This window comes from Enoplosus armatus, chromosome 9 (genome assembly GCF_043641665.1).
Source record: "Enoplosus armatus isolate fEnoArm2 chromosome 9, fEnoArm2.hap1, whole genome shotgun sequence".
In the NCBI taxonomy this organism is placed as follows: Eukaryota; Metazoa; Chordata; class Actinopteri; order Centrarchiformes; family Enoplosidae; genus Enoplosus; species Enoplosus armatus.
The window spans coordinates 11,873,982-11,896,310 of NC_092188.1; the positions used below are offsets into that span (position 1 = coordinate 11,873,982).

Here is a 22,329-nt window from a genome sequence, read left to right on the forward strand (position 1 = left end):
GAACTTGCTTATTTTATATAGAGGTCTGCATTAATTTGCCATACTGTGAAGTAGGGTTGCATTTTAATTACTAAATAATCTGCTATATATTGTTTTCAACTAACTGATCAATCATATGGTCAATGAAATATCCAAAAATAGAGAAAAATGTCCCAAGTTGAAGTATTCAATTTGCTTATTTTGTCTGACCAACAGTCCAAAACCCAAAGATATTCACTTTACTATCATAAAAAACAAAAGATACAGCAATTTGTCACTTTTCAGAAGCTTGAACCAGAAAAAAAATGGCATTTTTGCTTCAAAAATTACTTGTATGATTGGTGGATCATCAAAATTGTGGCCAATTAATTTTCTGTCAATCTTCTAATAAATTAATCAAATAATAACTTGAGCTTGAATAAATGTCATTACTTTGTACAGGATTTACATATTGTATATCAATATAAAGATATTGATTGTATAGCCCCCCCCCCCCCCACACACACTTGGTGGTACGACTTCTGCTGAATGAGCAAACATCTAATCTCATATACAGTAGACAGTATATCGGTTCCCCACTGGACTAGCACACACTGCATGTGTGTGTACATGCATGCTTGATATGTAACACTGTGCACGCACACCAACTGGATGTTTCCCTTTCACCGCAAGATGGACAAGCCGGAAACCATTACACACACACACACACACACACACACATACGTGTGCACACTCGTCTTTAATCTTACAGCACCATCTATTATTCAGCGAGAGCAGGTGGGAGGGCGGGGTAAAGGGGTAGTAGGGGCATGGCTGAATGGAGAGTGGGTGTGGAGGGAGGGGGCAATCAAGGGTGGAGACAGGGTATGTGTGTGTGTGTGTGTGTGTGTGTGTGTGTGTGTGTGTGTGTGTGTGTGTTGGGATTGAGGATGATTAAAAAGAGAGGCAACCCCCCTGTCCTGAGCACATTTTCAGCTCACTCTTGTCCCATGAATGGTAAATTGTAGCCAGCCGCTGAGATGGAGGAGTTAGTGCAAGACAAAGACAGAGAGGGGGAATAAAGACCCCATGACCCTCCAACCCCCTCCTGACTTCCTCTCTATAGACTGTCACACTTCAGATGGGTGGCTCGTGTCAATACTGCATGTTGCTAATGAAAGAGCTAACGACTACAGCACACATATTAATACTATCAACTGATTATTCTCACTATACAGGACCCTCATTTCGTCCAATCTCTTTTCTAAACAAAATTTCTGTGCAAGTTCTCTGAGAGGATAGCAACCTCTCAAGGGTTTACCCTGCCTCTTGCACAGTGCATGTTGGGATAGGCAGCCTGCATGACCCTGAAAAGGAGAGTCAGGTATACTGAATGAATGGATGGATGGATGAATGAATGAATGGATGGATGGTCCAAAGGAAGGAAAACATACAAAAAATAAAATAGCTAAAATATAAGCACATATGTGAACATGAAATTTCTCAGAAAAAAATAAGTGAAAGTGAAAATAGTTTTTTAATAAAACAAATACAATAGCAGGTGAAAATATAGCAAGATTGAGCCTTCAGCCATGCTAGTGGCTCTGTGAGGCCGTACTTAGGCACAGCAGTGCTGTGAGGTAAATGCTAACATCTGCATACTAATATGCTCATTCTAGGCGGGATCAGTATAATGTTTATAATGTTCACCACCTTAGTGTAGCGTGTTAGTATGGTAACACTTGCTAATTAGTACTAAACACAAAGCACAGTCAGGGGATCACCAATCTGACAGACATTGTCATCAATAGAGTCATGCTGCTAGCATTACTAAAATATACATATAACAATCAACATGTGTCCAAAAAGCACATGTGCTTCGAATTCACAAGGCATATGACTTTATAACAAAATGCCCACACTCCTATTATTCACAGTTTATGGCCAAGCATTAACTCGAGGCAAAGACTCTGAGAAGGCAGACAACTAAAGCTGAAAAACCTTCCTTGTTTGCTCACGGCAACAATTAAACGCAAAAAACTGCACAGCAGCAAAGTCACTCATTGATCAAGATGAGAGATCTAGATTTTGTTACTGGGAGCCAAAAAGCAACGTTGGCCCATTGAGCTAAAATACCTCCCACTCCTGCACCCACACACACATCAACTGGGTTTATTCTGTCTGGCATCAGTGGCATGAAAGCTATCTGTAAACAAAATCAGTGTGGCTGTCAAGCAGGGGATGTGTTCACAGAGGAGTGTGATAGAGGACGGTGACGAGGAGAGAGGAGGGCAGCAGCAGGAGGAAGAGGAGGAATCTGAGGTGAACTCACTCAGACACAGAGGGAAACTGGAGATCTGCCCCCCGTGAGGGACGGACAACTGGGACTGGGACGAAGACAGGAATGCAGCCGAGTTACAAGCCAAAACAAAACATTCCCACAATTTACAAAATACCAATCACCATGCACACAGGGCTCCAACTAATGATTATTTTATTACCTATTAATCAGGTTGATTTTCTTTGCCGATTACTCATTTAAATTAATTAAATACCAGAAAATAGTGAAAAAGGCCCATTACAATTTCTCAGGCCCCAAATTTTCATTAGTCCAAAACTCAATGATATAAAACAAAGAAAATCCTCATATTAGAGAAACTGTAACCACCAAATTGTTGCCCATTTTGCTTGATAAATTACATAATTGATAATCAAAACAGTTGGCGATTAATTTTCTATCAATTAATTGACTAATCATTTCATTACTTAACTGTTTTGGCTATAAAAGGATGGAAAATAGTAAAAAGAAAAATGCCAAACACCAAATTTACTTAAAAAACGTAAAAACATTCAGTTTATTATCAAATAAAACAAAGAAAAGCATCAAATCCTCACAACTGAAAAATACTTTCTTTGTATTGGCTAATCGACTATAGAGCACTCCAGCCCTACACATAGTATGAGGGATTTTTAAAGAAAATAGATAAGCGTCACACAGTGCAACGCTCTACTGCACTGATCTCACTCTCTCATTCTTATTCAGAACCACACACGTCAAACTGTTGCCCAGAGCCGTCTGGTTGGAGGCTAATTCCCTCTCTGGGAGCTAAAAACAGGATTTCACTTAAGTGTTTCCTTTCGGTTGATATTCTGACGGACTTTTTGCACCACATGCAGTTAAGAAATTACGGAAAAGGACGCTGTAAGCACACAATGTCACACAGATGAATAATGACTCTGCATCAAACCAAGTGCTGATGAAAGTGTATGTCAATGTGTGACAAGCTCGTGCACACAAACAAGTGTGTGTGCATTTGTGTGCGTGCAGACGACACATTTATATCCATGACTGGTTGATGCGTCACGCAGCGAGCTGCAGGCTTTACAGAAACATATCCTCTAAACCTGGGAACTCCTGTGATGTAACGTTTCACTCAGCAGGGGAGTGACTTCCGCTGTGATGAACGGGCAGCATCAGCTTATGTGTGTGCCAAGTTCACAGGGTTTTCTGTTTTGGGGGCTAAATGAGACAAACAAGCCGTGGTCTCAAAGAGTGACAGAGGGAAACAGAAACAAAACAGAAAATGGAATAGTTTAAAGATGCCAAAAATGGTGGTTTTAAAAAAAGTGTATGAGGTGCACGCACAAAGAGAGAAGGAGTCAGAGTAAGAGGGTGAGAGAAAATATGGAGAGAGAGTGGCTCGCTTTCCATCAGCAGTGCTGTGATCAATATCAGTGTCTGACAAGGCAGTGCTCCAGCCTTTACCGTAAATCACTTCCTATTATGATGGAACCTCTAAATCAAACACACACACACACACACAATAACTGCCCTGCTGCACACACACATGTATATACATTCCTTCATACAATGGCCCACTTCAGCACACACCCACATTAGGTATTTATGCCCTAAAGAGTGCATTCCCAAAAACAGATGATAAACAGCACAAAGGGAGGAGGAAAATATGACCTCTGTCCAAAAATACCACAATGGCCAACTTCAGTTAAAATACTGGAGTCAGCACTAGTTTAACACACAATATGAGTTTGGGGATTTACACTAAACAAGAACATAATGTGAATTTCTACTCAGAGGTGTTGTTCAGGCCCGAGAGACTGACGTGTCACTCCTGCTGGGATCATTTCATCAAGCAAGTGAACGTTAACGTTATTTCATGAACATTTAGGGAATAAAAATGAATCACCACCTTCATTTACGCAAAACAATATTGTGATTTTGAGCCATGCCATTGCCTATTTATTTATCTAATAAGCAAGTGTAGAAATAAAGACATCAACCTGCAGTCACACAGATGAGTAGATACTGTAGATAGCTAGCCAGACAGATAGACAGATAACTAGACAGATAGACAGGCCAACAGACAGATAGCTAGATAACCAGACAGACTGATAGCAAATAGCTAGCTAGACACACAGATAACTATTAGCTGACTGTGTGTCTAGTTAGCTAGCCATGCTGATAGCCAGACCGACAGATATCCAGACAGAGAGACAGCTGGCCAGACAGGAAGATAGATATTAGCTAGCTACCCAAATAAATAGATAGCCAAACTGACAGACAGATAGCCAGATAGCTAGCTACACACACACACGCATAACTATTTGCTGTTTGTGTGTCTAGCTAGCTAGCTAGTCACGTTGATAGCCAGACAGACAAATATCCAAACAGACAGCTAGCTAACAGACAGACTTTATAATGTAATACTCACTGATTCAGTTCCACATCCAAGATGAATTTTCTGCCAAAAGCGTCGACTTGAAAGCTTGCCTGGGCCACATGGTTCACCTAAAAAGGCAGAGACGACAGGTTTATTTACTATTGCTAAAGGCAACCATTATCACATTCATGGTTCAATTCATTATCATATGTGAGGATCAATTCTCATCTACATTGATGGATGGCTGCATTGTCTTTTTCAGCACCAATCAGCAGTGAGAATAAGACAGTTTTCATTAACCCATCATGGTCTGTCATCTTCTTCTGAATTTGAATGTCTGCAAAGGATCTCACGCAACACTAAAAATCTGAAATACAGTTTATGTAACACCCACTCAAACACACACACTTAAGTAAACATGCATGTGGACAACGTAATGTGCAACGAATCTGGCCATTCATTTCTATGTTTAGTAGACTGGTTTTGTAACAGTTTCACAAAGCCAAGTATTCATTGAGATTCCTGAATCCATACTGAACCATATTTATGTCTGGCAGCAATGATTTGTATGAACACAAACACAGACATGCACTTTCTTCTCTGACTGCATGTACTGTGGGTGATTGATTTGGCTGGACGAGGGTCCGATTCATTTCCAGCTCTGGGCACATATGGTACGGGCTTCATTACAGACCCTTGGGTCAATGAGAACCCCCAACAATCATTCCTGTGCAGGTCCAGGGGAGTCCCAGAGCTGAGCTAAAACACAGCTCACCCTCCCCCAGACTTTGCCCACGGGCAACCGTTATTCCAGACCGGACACCGCATGACAACGAGGGGAGGAGGGGTGTGTGTGTGTTTTTTTGTTTCAGTTTGAGGAGGTGCCCCTGTGCTCACCCAAGGACGACCTTAGCCCACGAGGTCCCCATTGGCCACAGACTCCATTGTTTGTTGGAGTGTGTCTGTGCATGGTCAATGCATATATGAGCGGCTAAGAGGGTGTGTGTGTGTGTGTGTGTGTGTGTGAGCACGTACAAAGGGCAATCCTTTTCCATGGCACACTTGTGATGAAATCTAATCTGGCAGATAGGATCCATGATGGGAGGAGGTACCAGTAATTGTGTTTAATGAAAGCGCATCCCAGGTTGACTGAGCCGGGCCAATATTCTGAAGCCACCACTGACTCTTCTTACATTGATTTCTGAGTTATAGAAAGCCTGACTTTCCACTCATGACTGTCGAAGTATGACTGTAAGTGCTATCAATCCACTGCATACACACACACACAGAGGCAGGAAGGCAAACATACAAACCAACACACACATGCTCAGTCCGCTCCAAGCGTTTGCCTTTTCCACCAAAACATCACGAGCACTTTGCTGAACTCCCCACTTCTCATTCAGTGGTTGAAGCTGTTTGTGTCTGAGACTGAAAATAGGCAATGCAACAGAAGGATATAAATAACTTCCTGTGTGTCACACATTTTCAGAAGTATTTGACAGATTTGTTTTTAGGCTGTTGATCTAAAAACAGCCGATATCTGATCAAACGTAGTGCAAGTGGCATCATGGCTGACTGCACACCAGATTCAACTCTCTGGAGAGTTAAGAGACTCAAAACATCAGAAATCCAATCAAAGATGCCATCGCCAGTCTCCTCCTCCTCTTACCCTGGATCTATTCCTCACTTGCAATGTATATTTTATAGCTTAATTAGAACTTTGAGGCCGTTTATGATTGCCTGTATTCGAGTTATTTAAATAACTGTGAGCTGACAATACAATATACAATATACAAATAAACACATCTGCTAAACTCAGGAATTGCACAGAAATGACTCATGAAGATATGGGTTTTTAGGCATGAAACGACATGGTTCGAGCAAATCTTCTTATGAATCTGTGTGGAAAGTAAAAAGAAATGTCCCCTTGCTCTGCAGAAATTAGTCTCCTTGCTTTAAGTCCAGTTCACAGAAACACTGTGTTACGTGACAAACCTGTGATGGAGATTAGTATCAGCCTCAAAAGGAAAATATTAACATGATATCTGATGGCAGATGGTTCCTGTTAGCTTGTTTACCCATCGGGCTGCAGCTCTGTCTGAGGTGTGAGGGAGACAAAGGGTTAGCACCTCCCTGCATGCTACCATCTGTAGTCCTCTCCACTCTCTGAGCCCTGAATAGGTTAGCCTCCACAAGCCTAAGCCGCACAAATTAAAAACGCATGACAGGTTTGCACAATACTAATTGACTCATCTCTTGAAATGAACCCAGTAGACATGCTGCTTCACTGAACTGAGTCAGTGAACACAGTTACAGTGATTATGATTATTACTGCACTGTATCGGTTATTACAGACAAGGAACAAATGGCTGGGGCAGGTTTTCATATCACACAACATTGTTGTGCCCATCGGTTTTAGATAACTACCAACACATGTCTGCATGATTCTGTTGCATGATAGATTTAGTCGGTGGTCACGTCCAAACATACTGCAAAACAAAGTTTAACCCATGTATTGCCTACTTTACCTGCTAGCCTACAGTGTTTCACTTGCCTACATGAAGGTGCGGACATCCAAACACTGGCTACAGTACAACATAATGTTAAATAACTGTAAACTTATAAATGCATTTATACCATTATTTAAATGTATGAATTATCTTGGGAATCAGTCCCTCTTCAGGACACATTTCCTGCAGATTATCACAGTAAATATTCAGATATTCGGCTAGCAGAGCCCGAAAGATGCTGGATATTTTAGGTATATTGATATTGATATTTGAGAACTAAAACAAAACAACAACATTTTTGACGAGGATTCCTCAAATTTGGTTATTATTTGTGACCCTATAAACAAAAGTGGGACATTTAACAATTGAAAAATAAACTTGTCTGTGCCCTCTGGTGGACAAACTATGTAATGGCGCCCCTGTTTCCAAATTACCTTAAACATAATGTATCTTTAGCATTTCTCTACTGCAACTTCTTGGTACATGTCAGCCAACATATACACAGATACCGATATATATATCAGTGATTAGCTAAAATCTGCTGATAATATGGCCCACTCAGATATATCAGTCGAACTCTAACAGCTAGTCTCTGGTCACTTTCATTTATAAATAAAGTGAAAAATGCTGCTTAATGGGACATGAGATATGAGGTGGTAAAGGTGAGGCAGCTGCTGGGACAGCAACCCAACCTGACACACAAGATATCACTAAATTATTAATTATCCTGGTTGGCCAGATGACTATAGCTGATGATTTCCTAAATGTACAGTGTGCACAGAGTAAAGCGACCTATCACTTAGCTGAATATTTTATATCAGTTCATAATCATTCGGGGTCTGCTTTTTTGCATATGAAGGCAATGCTGACCCATATATAGCACCTGCAGACAGTCTAATTGGTGCGGCCTGTTTCTGCCTAAATGTTTCTTCTGGTTTGCTTGTAATTAACTAATTATTAATTTCCCCTCGGAGGACAAGGGCAGAGGAGGAGACGAATGCAAACATAAACACGCAAGAAACAAACACAGCCTGCATGTAGACACTCCTCTCTCTCTCTCTCTCTCACTCTCCCCGTGCTGACTGAAAACATCGTGTACCTGTGTGGAGCCGGGGCTGGCTTTAACCCTGGTGCTGAGCTCGTCCTCGGTGATCTGGCTGTGGTTGTGCCTGCTGTAGAGCAGGCGGAGAGGCACCGTGTCCTCCTTCCCGACAAACCTGCCCGCATCACGAAGAGCCTTCAAGCTCGACAAGGCGTCTCCTGCACACAGAGAGGAAAACACCGATTTCATTACCCGCCTGTCCCTCCGTGCGGGAGGCGATACAGAGACACATTCATCACAAACACCGCCATCTGAAATGTCGATTGGTCCTGTTTCCTTTGATAACATGAAACAGCTACAGCCTACATGCATATTTTAGATGGAGATCATGAGGTAGTCGAAGCTATGATTACAAAAATAAATAAACACAGACCGATTAATGATGATTTAACGCTTTGATTGCGTGATAATAAGTCATGTAATATCTAAAATAGCATCAGTTACCATTTTGGGCATTAGGGCTGCTCTGGTGACCGACGTGCATCAATCCACAGACGCACAAAAGGGAAATCCACCATCGCGGGCGCATCATCAGCACCATCACCTTTCTCTCTCTTGATGGGAATTATAAAACAATGCGGTATTCCAGGAGCAGGCTCTCGGGGTCCTGCCTTCGCTAGGGGAGCTTGAAGCCGGGGCTGGTCGTCTGGTTAGCGCAGTCCCTCTGCATGGGGGCCATCGGGGTCCTTACGAGTCTGAACGCCGAGCGCGTCTGAGCGCACCGAGACCCCGCGGATCAGCAGCACGGAGGAGGCAGGGAGGAGAGAGAGGGAGTGGGAGGGAGGGATGGAGGGGAGGAGAGGACTGGGGACACCTCCTTAAAACCCATCAATATCCAGCGGCTCACTGCAGAAACGCCTAATGCATAAATATGAGCGAGCAGTGGAAACGGGATGGAGGAAAGCTGCGGGCCCGGCCTTCCGCCGTCTGGACGGACGGGGATGATATTGACGCACCGCCTCCTCCGCGTCCCTCCATGTTAAACTGCTGCAGGAGCGCCATTCCTGCCCAATTCTGCCTCTTCATATCATCATGAGTCACTCCATCATCTGCCAGGGCTCCAGAAAGCCAAGTTATAATAACGGAAAATTAATAAATTCCCTTGAGCGTGTGTGTGGTATTGTTTTTGTGGATGTTTAATAATTGTTATCCCCCTATTAGGGCTACAACAATAGGCTACCAGATTTGTCTCTTAAATACGGTCATATTTTCCAGTTTTGCCAAAAACAAACAAAGTACATGTTTTGAAAATCATGAGAAAAAATCTGGATGACCGGTTTCTCATCTACATAAGGAGGCTTCTCATTCATATCTGTGACATGTTTATCTTCTTGTACAATTTGCTCACATGTCCACAAAACCTTTAGACTGTTGACATGTGGCAGCATCAACACATCTTTCATACAGCAGTGTTTATGTAAGTACACAGCAGATGCTTAACCTGGTGCTGGACAGGAGTTAATGAGCTGATGAGAAGGCTTTATATTTTCCAGACTCATAACAGTTGTTTATGCAAGGAGCTGATATGGCTCTGAGGTCAAGAGTCAACACAATCTGGCACAATGTTACATTAAGTTTTAAGATTTTAGAGTCAGTTAATGTTTATAATGGATTGAAAACAGCCAACTGACATTCAGGGGACACAAAACACCTTATTTGAGATAACTGTGCCAAAGATGTGGAAGTGTTCCCCCTGTTTCTGCATGGTTTCTCTTGTCCTGTAGGTGATTTGAAACTCGGTTTAAGGAATGCTAGGTACAGAGTAGTATCTATGAGGCAGGTACAGTTTGTGCAGTATGATCATAAAAGCACAGCAAGGTTACAATCCGTATGAGAGGAGCAAGAGATGACAATAAGTCTGCATTCAGTGTTGCCTTTGCCCTTTTTTATTTGCAGTACTGCTGTGCTTGTAGCTTGGAACACATTGTTGCGGCTGATGTCTTGTTCTTAATGCCAGTGGCACAGAGACTCCCATTTGACCCAGTGCATCCATTTGAGAGCAGTGAGGGTGAACAAGGGCACTATGCTAATGCACTAAACGCAGGGAAAAGGAAGAAGCTGAGCTAATGCATCGGGGTGGGAAAGCACATGAAGGCAGGTCATTAAAAGTGCACTTAGGGAGAATCCTAAAATGTTATATATAATGTCAAGTACCACACATCCAACCTGCAGGTCATTCACATTAAAGTACATTTGCAACCACTATATGTATTTTATACACATATACAATCAGTTCAGCATGTCTGGGAAGATTCAAGTCATCTTTCTCCAGATTACTGTGTAAAATATTATGACTAAAGCTGCCTTTTTCCCCTTCAAGTGAACAGTCAGTATTCAGTGGAAAAGACTGCGTACAGAGACAGTAAACTATGGAAATAAACACTTCTGTAAACATTCATCCACACAGTAATATTTCATAGATTTTCAAGTGGCAATAAAAAAAAAGGTATCAACCTTATGAAATTGTTTAAAAATACATCTGTTTGGTAATGTCTGGTTTGAGATCCACACAAATTAAACTGTTCCGTCTTAAATAAGGTCCCTTCAATACTTTGTGATGGGACTTTAAAGTGTTGGGTGTTTTCTTCTGCTGAGCAGCATCATCTTTGGGGGACATTTTATTCCAGTTCATGGTGTCTCCAAGAAATGTTTCCACATAAAACTAGTATGCATATATTGAGTTAAAGTTTAGAAGCTGAACTTGCTGTGCATTTGTTCCCATTTCTGATATAAATTACAGCAGTTGAATCCGGGTAAAAGCAATTAGCTATTATTGATTTCCCTTACTAAATTTATACCCATCACAAAGGAGGTTTAGATATAGACAAGATGAGTTATGGAGATATATTTAAGCCTTCAGACATGTGGATTGTACTAAAAGGGCTGCAACTCAATATCAAGATGTCACTACATTTTGTACATTTAAGACACATTTTACTGTCATGGGAATATTATAGTTTTGTATACATTTCTTCTATTTCCAGTCCATTTTGACTTGGGTTGAGTTTAGAATCTAAATACCAAATAGATGTATTTTCTACAAATTTTTGCAGCACAAGAAAATGTGGAAAATTGTTATTTTAAAGCCACAGTAAAGAGAATTATAAATCTCATCATACGCTGGTTTACCTCTTTCAAGTTTTATATTAACAAAATGCTACAGCACTTCAGCAGCTGCCTTTCATCTGATATAAAAACAAAATAACAGGATGAAGAAAATAAGCCACTGTAGATCCTCAGCTGTCTTTAAACTGATGTTTCTGAAGACAAGAAAGTCCATGGCCCAGAATGTGTTGTGGCTGTAGTATTGGAAAAGACAATAGGTCAGTATATCCCTTCCTAGTCCTCAAACCCCAGAAATTCCACATCCATGTCATCACTTGACTGAAACAGCTCCCAAAGTTTCAGTGTGGGGTTGTCAGAAATGCCGCTTGGTTTTACATGTTCAATGTGTGTGTCCACTTTCCGTCTTTTGCGTTTATAAACTCTGATCCTCCTCTGTATTTTCCGGACCGGCGAGAAGTTTTGTGTGGGAAGGATTACTTCTTCCTTTTCTGAAAGGTTGTTTCCAGTAATGTTGTTGGGCAATATGTTTCCATCCTGAACAGAGGCATCCTGTTTCCTATCAGACTCCTCTGGTTGATTTGTTACTTTTGAAGAAGCTTCCTTCGGTACGTTCAAAATTTGGAAGTGAGAGGTCGAGCTGTTATTGTCTTGAGCTATTATTTGGTCCAGGTCGACCTGGGTAACTCTGGAGGGAATAGAGGCAACAACATATGCACCTCTAGAGGGAGCTGTTTCCATCTTAGGCTGAGGAATTTGATCCTGTCCAGCTCTTTGAGGGCAAGAAGTCAAGGAATTCTGTCTGCACAGCCGTTTACGTGCAAGAGATTTGTGCTTGGATCTGTCTGAGTGAGTGTAATAGCTCCTCCTGCCCCCCTCTCTGTGAATCAGAGGATCAGAACCAGGAACTGATCCGATTTTTAAAGTGTGTCCTGAATAAGATCCTTCATGCCCATTGACAGTTCGGTGCTGCTCTTCTTTAATAATCTCTGTGGTATCGAGATCTCCCTTGTGCCTTAGCTCAGTTTTCCCACATGGTCGAGGCGCAATCAGAACAGAGGAAACACTGCACTTTGGTCTAATAGGAATCAAAGAAAAAATGAGATGAGTAGAGGGTAGAGTAGATTACATTTTCATGTATTGAGTTGTTTTGTGAATATGTCAAGGAATGGAGACTAATTACCTTTTAACTTGAGTTTTGATGTGGATGAAGTTGCAGTGCAGGGTTGAAACCAGTTTATCCACCACCAAGTATTCATCACTCTTGGAGAAAGCCTTGTGACGTTCACTCTGCAGATGCTGAACCAAAAAAAAATATCACCCAGTTAAATAATTGATAATTACAGCTGTCCAGTAGAGGCCACTGACCACACAAATTCCTCAATTACAAAAGCAACTAAATACAAAATATAAAACGTGTTGCTTATGCCACCTAATAAACTGTTCCGAGTAAATGAGGGGAAATTACTGATAATGTCACTGTACACGACTACAGATCATCTGAAATTTTAGAATTTGCACTTTACATGTCACTCTGATCAAGGTGAACTACTGACTAACTAGCATCAGTAGTTAAAAGCTATTATTTCATAACACATTACCAAATAACAGCAAAATAATGTCAAACACATGTACGCTTTGATGAAAATGTTTTCAGACTTGTGAATACACATGAGGGTAAAACAAAACAACAAAGTATCACAGTGCAACACCTATTGTTAGTTCAGAGTGACCATTGTTTTAATCTTGATACATTTAATTACACTGTGACCCAAATGAAAACTGTGGTTAATTCAAATAAATAAAATGGTTTAAGAATGTTTCAGAGTTTTATTGTGTAAATACAAATGCGATAACTTACCGTTGAGACGTTCTCATATTTGATCATACAGCACTCGCAGTAGCCGCCTCGTTTCTTGTCTCTGTTCTTCTTTCGGCCGTGTGCTCTCTCTTCACTGGTTCCCAGAGGGGCCCACAGAGGTTGCACAAACAAAACAAAACTAAGATGAGAACAGTTTGGATTTCTGCATTTTGATAATTTTTCATTCAGTCTTGATGGGTGGCTCCAGAAGTACCAACACAAATTGAAAGGCACTTTTCAAACCCACAGAACTTTTAAATTCTACTCAAGATCCCAAAGTTTCAAAAGATGCTAAACGACTGAATTACAGATAAATGTGTATACAAAATACAAACACAGTGCAGTAATTTGTGAAGAATACATTAATTTTAAACAGTGTGGCAAAATGTTGCAAAATTAAAAAGTTAGTTAAACTACCTTTGAGGGTAAATATAGGTGGTTTTATGGTAGGTCCAGTGGTTAAAATATGTTAACTGATACTTCTGAGCTAGAAGAAAAGTTTTGTTTTTGTTTTTTTTAAATGTTGTCCCTGTGAAAGCGTGATATATACCGTGCTGCCCACATGTCAAGTTAGCTAAAAGCAAAGCAGAGAGGTAACACCATACCTGTGTCCTCGCTGTTTGTTCCCAGGAGGATCCTTGTCCTCGACACAGAAGGGACTACAGGGAGGAACCGTCTTCAGGTTAAACTCAGGCACGTTTGGCATAGTGAGGGAGATCGGACGGTAGTGTCTGAGGAAGGGAAAAAGAAACATTTTGTAGTCAATACAGGTAAACAACTCAAAGACAGTAGGTGGATATCAGCTTCTTTTAACCTACGGTCTCTTACCTGCTTGAATCCTCAACCTTGATGAACGGTTTACTGATTCGGCCCCCTGGAACAAACATCATTGAAGTCAATTTAAATTTCAGCATGTATTTACAAAGCATCAAAAACAATGGACGGATGGAAAAAATTAGAGTGACTGTGCAATAACTACATAAGCTCAGAAAACTCAGAAGTGTTGAGTCCTCCATAAGACATTAAGACATTTACCTTTGCATTTCTGAAAGCCTTGCTTTGCTGCTGACTCAGCTTTGACCTATAAAGAATGACAGAAAAGGCACTTTATTTAACAATGTTAAACCAATCATTTTCAAGATAATAACCCCAAAATGATTCAATTCTTACAAAGAATGCACTTAAGAATTTGAACCTGTAAACGTACACTTGTTTTGACAGCAGTGGCAGCAGGACAGTGGCTGCCGATCATCTTTTTTTTCTTCTGAACATATGCTATAATATCTGCAAGTACCATAAAAGAAAACTACAGTAAGTCATTGTTTACATTATACATTCAAATGATGTTCATAACGGTTGACTTAATGTAACAAAAACCGATATAACCTCAACAACATACCATCTATGTAGAGGATTTTCACACCCCATTCCAGAGCATTTGACAGGATCTTGTTGATTTGTACTCTCTCCTAAAAACAAACAGTGTGTATTAGCACAGAAAACAAAAGGAGGTAATAACAGTTCCTTACTAGACTCATTAGTGTTGACTTAAAAAACCTGCTCTTTCACCACTCTCTCCACCAAAGACTTCCCCCGACTTGTAACAAACTGCAAAACAATAACAGAAAATGAAAATCTATGACATTAATAACTAGTAGAAATTATCTGTAAGGGAATGGAAAAAGTGAGATAGACCTAGAAACATTATATCTATACTATGTACAGTGAAAGTGAACTCACTGTGTCCGTTTGGCCTTGAGACCTGCTTTTGATGTTGTCCCCATGGCTGCTCGGCCTGGTCGGCTTTGAGCGAGGTTGAGGTGAACTCTGTCCGGAGTCCGGGCTGGGGACAGGAGAGTCCTGCCTGAGGCACTGCACATATTTAGCCTCCCTCTTGTTGGATACCAAATACTTAATTTCCTTACTGAAGAACTTCTCAACAGTCTGAGCGACAAAAAAAAAGAAAAAGAAAAACAGGATAAGGTTTTTGGGAACGCTTTAAGACCTCTCTCAGAATAATAACTGCAACACAGAGAGTATGTTCAGAGTGTCCTACAGGGAATGTAGTCAACCGAAATGTGTCATAAGTCAGATTTGTACTGTACTGCTGCCTATATTTAGCAAACATTAAACATTTGAAAAGTTTGGCTTGTTTTCCTAAATGGGGGCAGGGAATCAAATTTTCACAAATATCAAAAACCAAAACTCAGGTATCGTATTGCCACTAATATTGAGTGATTTCAAACAAGACTCAGACCTAGTGTTGTTGCAATCATCATAAATAGTATGATAATGAAGACGTAGAATCATCATAGTTCAAAGGCTACATTATGTCTGTCTGTAATAATATAACGCTACCAAACAAAAGAGTCGGTCAACAGCAAATGCAGAGGAGAAAGCAGAGTAGCGGTGAAGCCTGATGAAGTCTGCAGGGCTGAGAGGGATGGTATTGTGAGCAGAAAATACAACATTATGTGTGAACAACTCAGGCATATGTCAAGCTGACACAGGAGAAATTACATTTGATTTCAATGACAGCCAAAAAAACAACATAAGGAAAAATTATTTTTGTCTCACCCCTCCCAGTTCTTTGATGTCACTCTCCAATGTCTCTGCTATTCTGTTTGATGGCAGATCCAGGTAAAACACTTTCCCAGCAAAAGGTTTGACTTGAGCAGGAGAGGACACACGCGATGTTGGCTTAGCTTGGCTCAGTGTTGCCTTGTCACCAGCACCAACGCCTTTCCCTAAAGGGCAATCAGGAAAGTCACATGATGAGAGATGGAGCCCAATGGTAATCTCAGCTGTGCTTGAATAAGTAGTCACTGATCAATCATATGAATGGTTACATTTGTGGGCCATCACTTAATTGAGTAGTCATTTATCCAGTAAAATATCAAATTTCAATGGTTACAGCAATACAATACAAAGAGCAGCTGATTTTTAATCACTCTAACTGATTACATCGAACACTATGTTGTGTACTCATTTTGCCATCCTGTTTCTCAGTATTGTAACTCTACTTCTGCTATTTGTGTCTCTTGTGTACATGACATGTATTGCATGTCTGGCTCTTCTGGAAGTCACTATTCACAAGTTTCTCTCTTCTTTCCTTGATGTCACGTTTTTCCTTATCCAAATCCAGGGTTTGAGGATAGAGGGTTGCATCTGTTGTGCAGATTTATAAATTAAAAATAAAAATAAAATAAAAAAGCCCCCTGAGACAAATGTGTCATTAATATAGATTTTGGCCTATATAAATTACTTTTACAGTTGAATTGACTGTGCGTGACTTCAATTAAAGAGAGTCTTTCGGTGAAGACAGTTGGGACTCAAATATCTTGAATAGAAGTTACACTGTTTTGTAAGTTTTGTGGAGCATATTTATAAATAAATCGGGGGAAAAAATCATAGCCAGTGAGAGTATAATAAGCGTACATCGCTTTTAAATTCAACTACAAAACACGACAGGCTTTGGTAATAAAAATACTAGTATAACACGGTGGTAAAAAAAAAAGAAAAAAAAAGAACAATACCTTGCCAATTGGGTCCAGTATGTCTCTGGATGCGTTTTGGCTTCATTTTATTCTCTTTCACTGAGAAATAAATGTTTTTCTTGCCCTCCTGTCTTGAGTCAACATGCCCCAGGAAGTCCTTGTCTGCCCCCTGTGAGTAGCGTAAACAAAGAAAGGGTTATTTACAAAGAAGACAAATAGTAAACCAAAAAAGGGATCTGAATAATAATGTACGAGCAATGTAACGCTAGCTGAAGTGGGGGGCTTATTGTTCCCCCGTTATTCAAATTTAACCGACCGTAACTTTTAAAGGCAGTCTTACCGTGTAGTTAAGTTAACGTCAACTTAGTGTTTCCTTTCGCCGGCGGACAGGCAGCTTTGTCGGTTAGCTGCTTTGCTCAACTGTACGTTTCATTATTTCGTAAGCTAACGTTAATAAACGGCACAAGAGCTGTGTTTGTACGTGTGTTACCACAGACTATCCATTGGCAGGCGGTTTTGCTATTGTTTAGACAGCTGTAGTAAACTTTTAAGGTCACTACTTCGCTAAACGAAACGTCCCTTTCCCGCTTTAAATCCAATGGTGGGCGACGCGTACGTTGCCATGTTTGACACTTTCCGGTCACGTAACAACTGTCACATTTAAAAACACTAAGTTCCCAACCAGCAGTTTTGTAATTACATCAAGTTCCGATTTTTTTTCTTGACCAGAAACGTCAGTCTTTGATAAACGTTACTGTCGCCCTTTCCATACCTTCGAAAAAATGATAAGTGGTGGAGTTTTACGGAATTTAATCAAACCTGGCAACACCAGAAATAAGTAAACGCTTCCCCTGTGTTTGAATGTGATGTTTCCACATTGCTCTTAAAGAAATAAATAAAATAAATAGATGCATTAAAAATGTGTATCGAGAAATTGTTTCATTTACAAAAGTAATTCATATGCTATATGTGTACGTGTTTGTATATCCTTTATTGCATTCAATGTAACGTAAAATTCTGAAAAGACCGAGAATGTGCTCTGCTGAAATTCAAATTGCGTTACATATGTCATCATGTCATTTTTGCTGTGTAAACTGACCAGCTAGTTAGGGTTACAACATACACACGTGTGTAAGCAACGCTTTCGTTTTACAGCCTGTAACTCATACTGTCGGGAAACTATAAGGGATGTGTGTGTTCACAGAAGACTTTGCTTATGCTGAGGTGCTCTAGCAGGTAGGAAGTTAGCGAAACTAATTAGCTAACTCGGGTTAGCCTGAGAGCGTTCTCCATCATGTAAAATCACTGCACCTGGAATTATAGTGTACGTTAATAACCAACGTCTCTGTGGCCGCTCATTTAGTATAGCGAGTTCTTGTATACGACGTATTCCACCATAACTAACGTACAGTTTAAAATACGTCTAATGTCGAACTGTATCTTTGTGTTTTAAGATTACAGTATGAGTGGTCAAGGTCCTGCTCCTTCAGCCAGTAATGGCATTACTCCACTCCAACAGATGGTGGCGTCCTGCTCCGGAGCCATCCTCACATCATTGCTTGGTGAGACATCCAGACGAATCACCTGTCATTTTCCTTTTAAAGAACTAGCCTGGTGTTTTTACTTGTTTAACTCATTGAATGCAACATTACTGTTTTAGCTTATGTAAGCCTGAAGATAAACAATCACAACATGGATGTGGTGAAAATAATCATGTGAATGTGGAAGTTTTTTCACTAAACAAAAAGTGGCTTGATGTTCACTGACTAATCTGGATCAAATTTCAGATTTATGAAAATGTTCATAGTGTGCTGGTGGAATGAAGGATCATTTTGTATCTATGTATTGTCATACATAGAGGCTCATGGTAAGTCTTTGCTTTTTTCAGTCACACCTTTGGATGTTGTGAAGATCAGACTGCAAGCACAGAAAAATCCCTTCCCCAAAGGTATGAATATGAACTCTGTTGGTCTAGTATTACGTTTATTAATACAGTAAATGTTAGATGACCGCTTATGTTTTTTTAATATCTTTCAGGAAAGTGCTTTGTCTACTGCAATGGACTTATGGACCACATATGTGTGTGTGAAAACGGCAACTCCAAGGCCTGGTACAAAGCCACTGGTCACTTCAATGGCACACTGGTAAAAATGTCATATACCCATTCACTGTTTACCAAAATAAAATATAAAAGTGTTTGTGTGTGTGTAAAGTAGAGCTGCACAGTCACACTGAGAGAAAACACCCACACTGGCTGTCCACTCTGCATCTCTGCAGGATGCCTTTATGAAGATTGTACACCGTGAAGGAATAAAGGCATTATGGAGCGGTCTGCCTCCAACCCTGTGAGTGTGAAGTCTTCTGTGTCTCGTTTATTCCCTCTTTGCACTTCAGTCTGCCTCCTCTCCTCTTAAAGCTGCTGAGTTATTGAGCAAATGTGGTTGGTCGACACTCGTTTAGCCTGTCACTGATGCACTCATTAAGAGTGCTTCCGTGTGAAGTTGTACCAATTAGTGGCAAACCACCTAAGGTTTTCCTGCAGGCTGATTACCAAAGATCGATGCATGTTTAGTTTAATCAGAATGGAATTTTCTTTAATAAATCACATTCATTGATGTATTGGTGTTGTTTTTGTGCTTGGCTGCTTGGAATAATTTTGATTTGTGGATATGTTCCGTGTGTGCTATCTCCAGTGTGATGGCAGTCCCAGCTACAGTGATCTACTTCACGTGCTACGACCAGCTGTGTGCAGCACTGAGGGTCAGGATGGGAGATTACGCTCAGGAGGCTCCTCTACTGGCAGGAGCTATCGCCAGAGGTCAGCTGACACAGGGCCTCCGTGGATCGTGTTACAAGCTTTAACATCAGTTACTGTCGATCGTTTGCATTCAATTATTGTTTACATAATGGAACATGTTTATTTATTTATACAAAAACAGCCTCTTTTGAGTCATTAGAGTATGAGTTCTTTTCAGCGTGGCTAACTTATTGCATTGAATTCATTTTCAAGGGCAACCACCCATACTTTTTGCCCTTCAGCCCTGAGTATCTGTAATTTCAACCTACACAAGATTTCATTTTGAACACGTTGTCACATCGTGACCCTGGCTTGGTCTAACTCTGTTTTTAATAAGCATGAGCAGTTATTAAAAAGAGATTCAAAAAAGTTGGTGAGGATGACTACAATTAGCTTGATAATTCAAAAAGAGATACTCTACTCTTTTCAATTAAAATGCTCCACCAAACTGTGACAATTAACCTTTTTTAACTCTCAGCGTCATTGTTATCTGCTGTGTTTTGATAGTTCTGTCAAGCAGCAAGAGAAGATGCATTTGTGTTTTGAGCTTCTTCTTCTCTGTTTTCTCTCCGCTGTGTGTCAGTGGGGTCAGCGACAGTGATCAGCCCTCTGGAGCTGATCCGTACGAAGCTGCAGTCTCAGAAACAGTCGTACAGGGAGCTGACTGACTGCATCCGCTCGGCAGTGCAGACAGAAGGATGGCTGTCTCTGTGGCGGGGTTTGGGGCCCACACTCTTCCGAGATGTGCCGTTCTCAGCCATGTACTGGTACAACTATGAGAAGAGCAAGAGCTGGCTGTGTGAACGTTACAACACCAGAGAACACACGATCACCATTACCTTCATATCTGGAGCGGTGTCTGGCTCTGTAAGTGCATCTGCACAGCGTTCAGTTTTTCAACCTGTAGATGAGAATATTGATTAACTTGACAGGAAATATCACAATTCATAAGTAAAGCGTAATCTAATAATGAATCTAGTAATTTATACGTTTCCATTTCTTTCAGATTGCGTCCATTGTAACTTTACCTTTTGATGTTGTCAAAACGAGAAGGCAGGTGGAGCTGGGAGAGCTACAAGCAAAGAATTGTAATTATAACCATTATAACCTTTTTTTTTTGATATTGTGATTAGTAAATCCTTGAAGATTGCAAATGTTGCACATCAGTGGATTCCCAACCAGGGGTACCTTTACCCTAGGTGATATTGACAATAGAAATTAATGATTAATATAACTGAGCACAGAATATAACCATAAACTACCACCTATGATGAGATGGCTGCCTTTGATCCACCAACCTCAGTCAGATTAAACATTATGTGCTGCGATTGAAAACTCGTAAAAAATAGTCGCCAAGCAGAGACTTTGAAATGAATAGCTTGAAGTAATGGACAAATGGTTGAAACATCACTATGTCTTAGTGATGTAGTAGTATTTTACTTTTATATAATTAAAAGTGTTGAAACCCCTCAACAAGCAGCGCATGTTGTTTGCCAGTCTTTACAAACTGGTGCTGTGCAGCCAAACTTTAATCCAAGACAGTTTTCTCTTTCAGTAGACGATATAAGAGATCCCAAAGTCTCCAAAGATACTAAATATGTCAGGTTGAGTTTTGAGTCTTGGGCTAAAATATTTCACTGGAAGTTGATTTTTTAGTTGATTTAGAATATATGTTATACTGTTCCACAGTGTGGAATAAGATGCTTTTTCCTACATTACAGCTACTTAAGGGGAAACATAAAGGCAAATTGAATGTTAAGGTGTTAAATAGGTTAAAACCAGTTCAAATGAACACATTTGGAAATGACGGGTGGTGTTGATGAAGGGCTACTTGGAGTCATCTGACAGGCCTATGGAGGGTACGTCAGATTACTGAAACTATATCTCTAGTGGTCAGTTTTTTGTTAGAGTTCATGGGTCGTGTCATGTTGACTGTTGTCTTTGTCTTCTCAGTGTCATGTCAGCTCTCCTCCTCCACCTTCAGTGTGATGAGCAGGATCGTGGCCCAGGACGGCTTTGTTGGACTGTTTGCAGGTAGATACTTTTGTGAAATTCTGTGAATCATTACAGTTATATGTCTAACTGAATGGTGATGAAGCCTCTTATCTGCTGCCTCTCTGCCAGGTTTCCTCCCCAGGCTGATCAAAGTGGCCCCGGCGTGTGCCATCATGATCAGTACTTATGAGTTTGGGAAGGCCTTTTTCCGCAAACACAACCAGGAGAGGATACTCGGGTCGCTGCAGACCAGCAGCACCTGATAGTTTCCAGTCATTCCTCTCCAAACCATAATGACTACACCATGAAGGAAAAGGCTCACGTTGCCAAATTAAAAGCAGAAATGGGAGCGAAAAAACCCCAATTAATTGCTTGACCCATTTCTGTATTACAAGATATTATAGATGATCAAAATTTATATTAAAAGCTTTTATTAATATTTATGATTTAATATTCTATAGTTTTATTTTAGCCGCTATATATCATGTGCGCACAACTTTAAATAAATAATGTTTCGCCTCACCAGTTTGCAAATGCTTTTTGAAGCATTTAACAGCCAGCAGATGGCAGCCACAGTTTTGTTAATAATATGTAGAGATTGTACATGTGGCCGTCTCCTGACACCCAGAGAGGATCTCCATGTTTTTTGCACTTCCACTCCATCCCCTGTAGCCTGTGAATATGTGTGTGTGACAGAGAGACAAACACACACACACAAAAGCCAATATTGTGCCACTACAGTGTGAGTGTAAAGCTAGGAGTGTTTTTTTCAGTTTGACAAGAGACTGCACAACAGGACTGTGACACATGTAAACTCTATTAAAATGTGACGTCTCAAATGTTCAATATACATACCTGATTGTC

At 40.5% G+C, this 22,329-nt stretch overlaps 3 protein-coding genes across 5 annotated transcripts in view; 1 reads left to right on the plus strand and 2 right to left on the minus strand.

Annotated features, from left to right (window-relative positions):
* Nucleotides 1–8,793, minus strand: part of adam22 (ADAM metallopeptidase domain 22) — a 57,383-nt gene extending 48,590 nt beyond the window's left edge. For 2 of the 3 annotated variants that reach the window (XM_070912590.1, XM_070912588.1), the window contains exons 1-3: nt 8,697–8,793; nt 8,250–8,410; nt 4,692–4,768 (exon numbers count right to left, since the gene is read on the minus strand). In XM_070912590.1, the coding sequence (XP_070768691.1) occupies nt 4,692–4,768; nt 8,250–8,410; nt 8,697–8,793 (335 nt within the window). The remainder of the gene's footprint in view (nt 1–4,691; nt 4,769–8,249; nt 8,411–8,696) is intronic. The other variant, XM_070912589.1, reaches the window with a different exon arrangement.
* Nucleotides 8,794–11,576: 2,783 nt separating this feature from the next.
* dbf4 (DBF4-CDC7 kinase regulatory subunit) lies at nt 11,577–16,767 on the minus strand. Its single transcript, XM_070911840.1, is given in 12 exon segments — nt 11,577–12,393; nt 12,499–12,614; nt 13,177–13,291; nt 13,782–13,907; nt 14,005–14,050; nt 14,212–14,257; nt 14,384–14,460; nt 14,576–14,645; nt 14,734–14,784; nt 14,917–15,120; nt 15,754–15,923; nt 16,713–16,767. Coding segments are annotated over 12 exon segments (1,884 nt in total). The 5' UTR covers nt 16,759–16,767.
* A 991-nt stretch (nt 16,768–17,758) lies between these two features.
* slc25a40 (solute carrier family 25 member 40) lies at nt 17,759–22,329 on the plus strand. Its single transcript, XM_070911969.1, has 10 exons — nt 17,759–17,909; nt 18,128–18,235; nt 18,562–18,621; nt 18,711–18,817; nt 18,951–19,018; nt 19,367–19,491; nt 20,054–20,337; nt 20,477–20,558; nt 21,424–21,504; nt 21,595–22,329. Exons 2-10 carry the CDS (start codon nt 18,136–18,138, stop codon nt 21,726–21,728), a joined length of 1,041 nt encoding a protein of 346 aa, XP_070768070.1. The 5' UTR covers nt 17,759–17,909; nt 18,128–18,135; the 3' UTR covers nt 21,729–22,329.

Excerpts from the sequence above, each read along its gene's own strand:
- slc25a40 (XM_070911969.1), top strand. The coding sequence starts at position 18,136 with ATGAGTGGTCAAGGTCCTGCTCCTTCAGCCAGTAATGGCATTACTCCA. Across the intron at positions 18,236-18,561 it reads CATCCTCACATCATTGCTTG|TCACACCTTTGGATGTTGTG; the intron begins GTGAGACATCCA and ends TGCTTTTTTCAG. Across the intron at positions 21,505-21,594 it reads CTTTGTTGGACTGTTTGCAG|GTTTCCTCCCCAGGCTGATC; the intron begins GTAGATACTTTT and ends CCTCTCTGCCAG.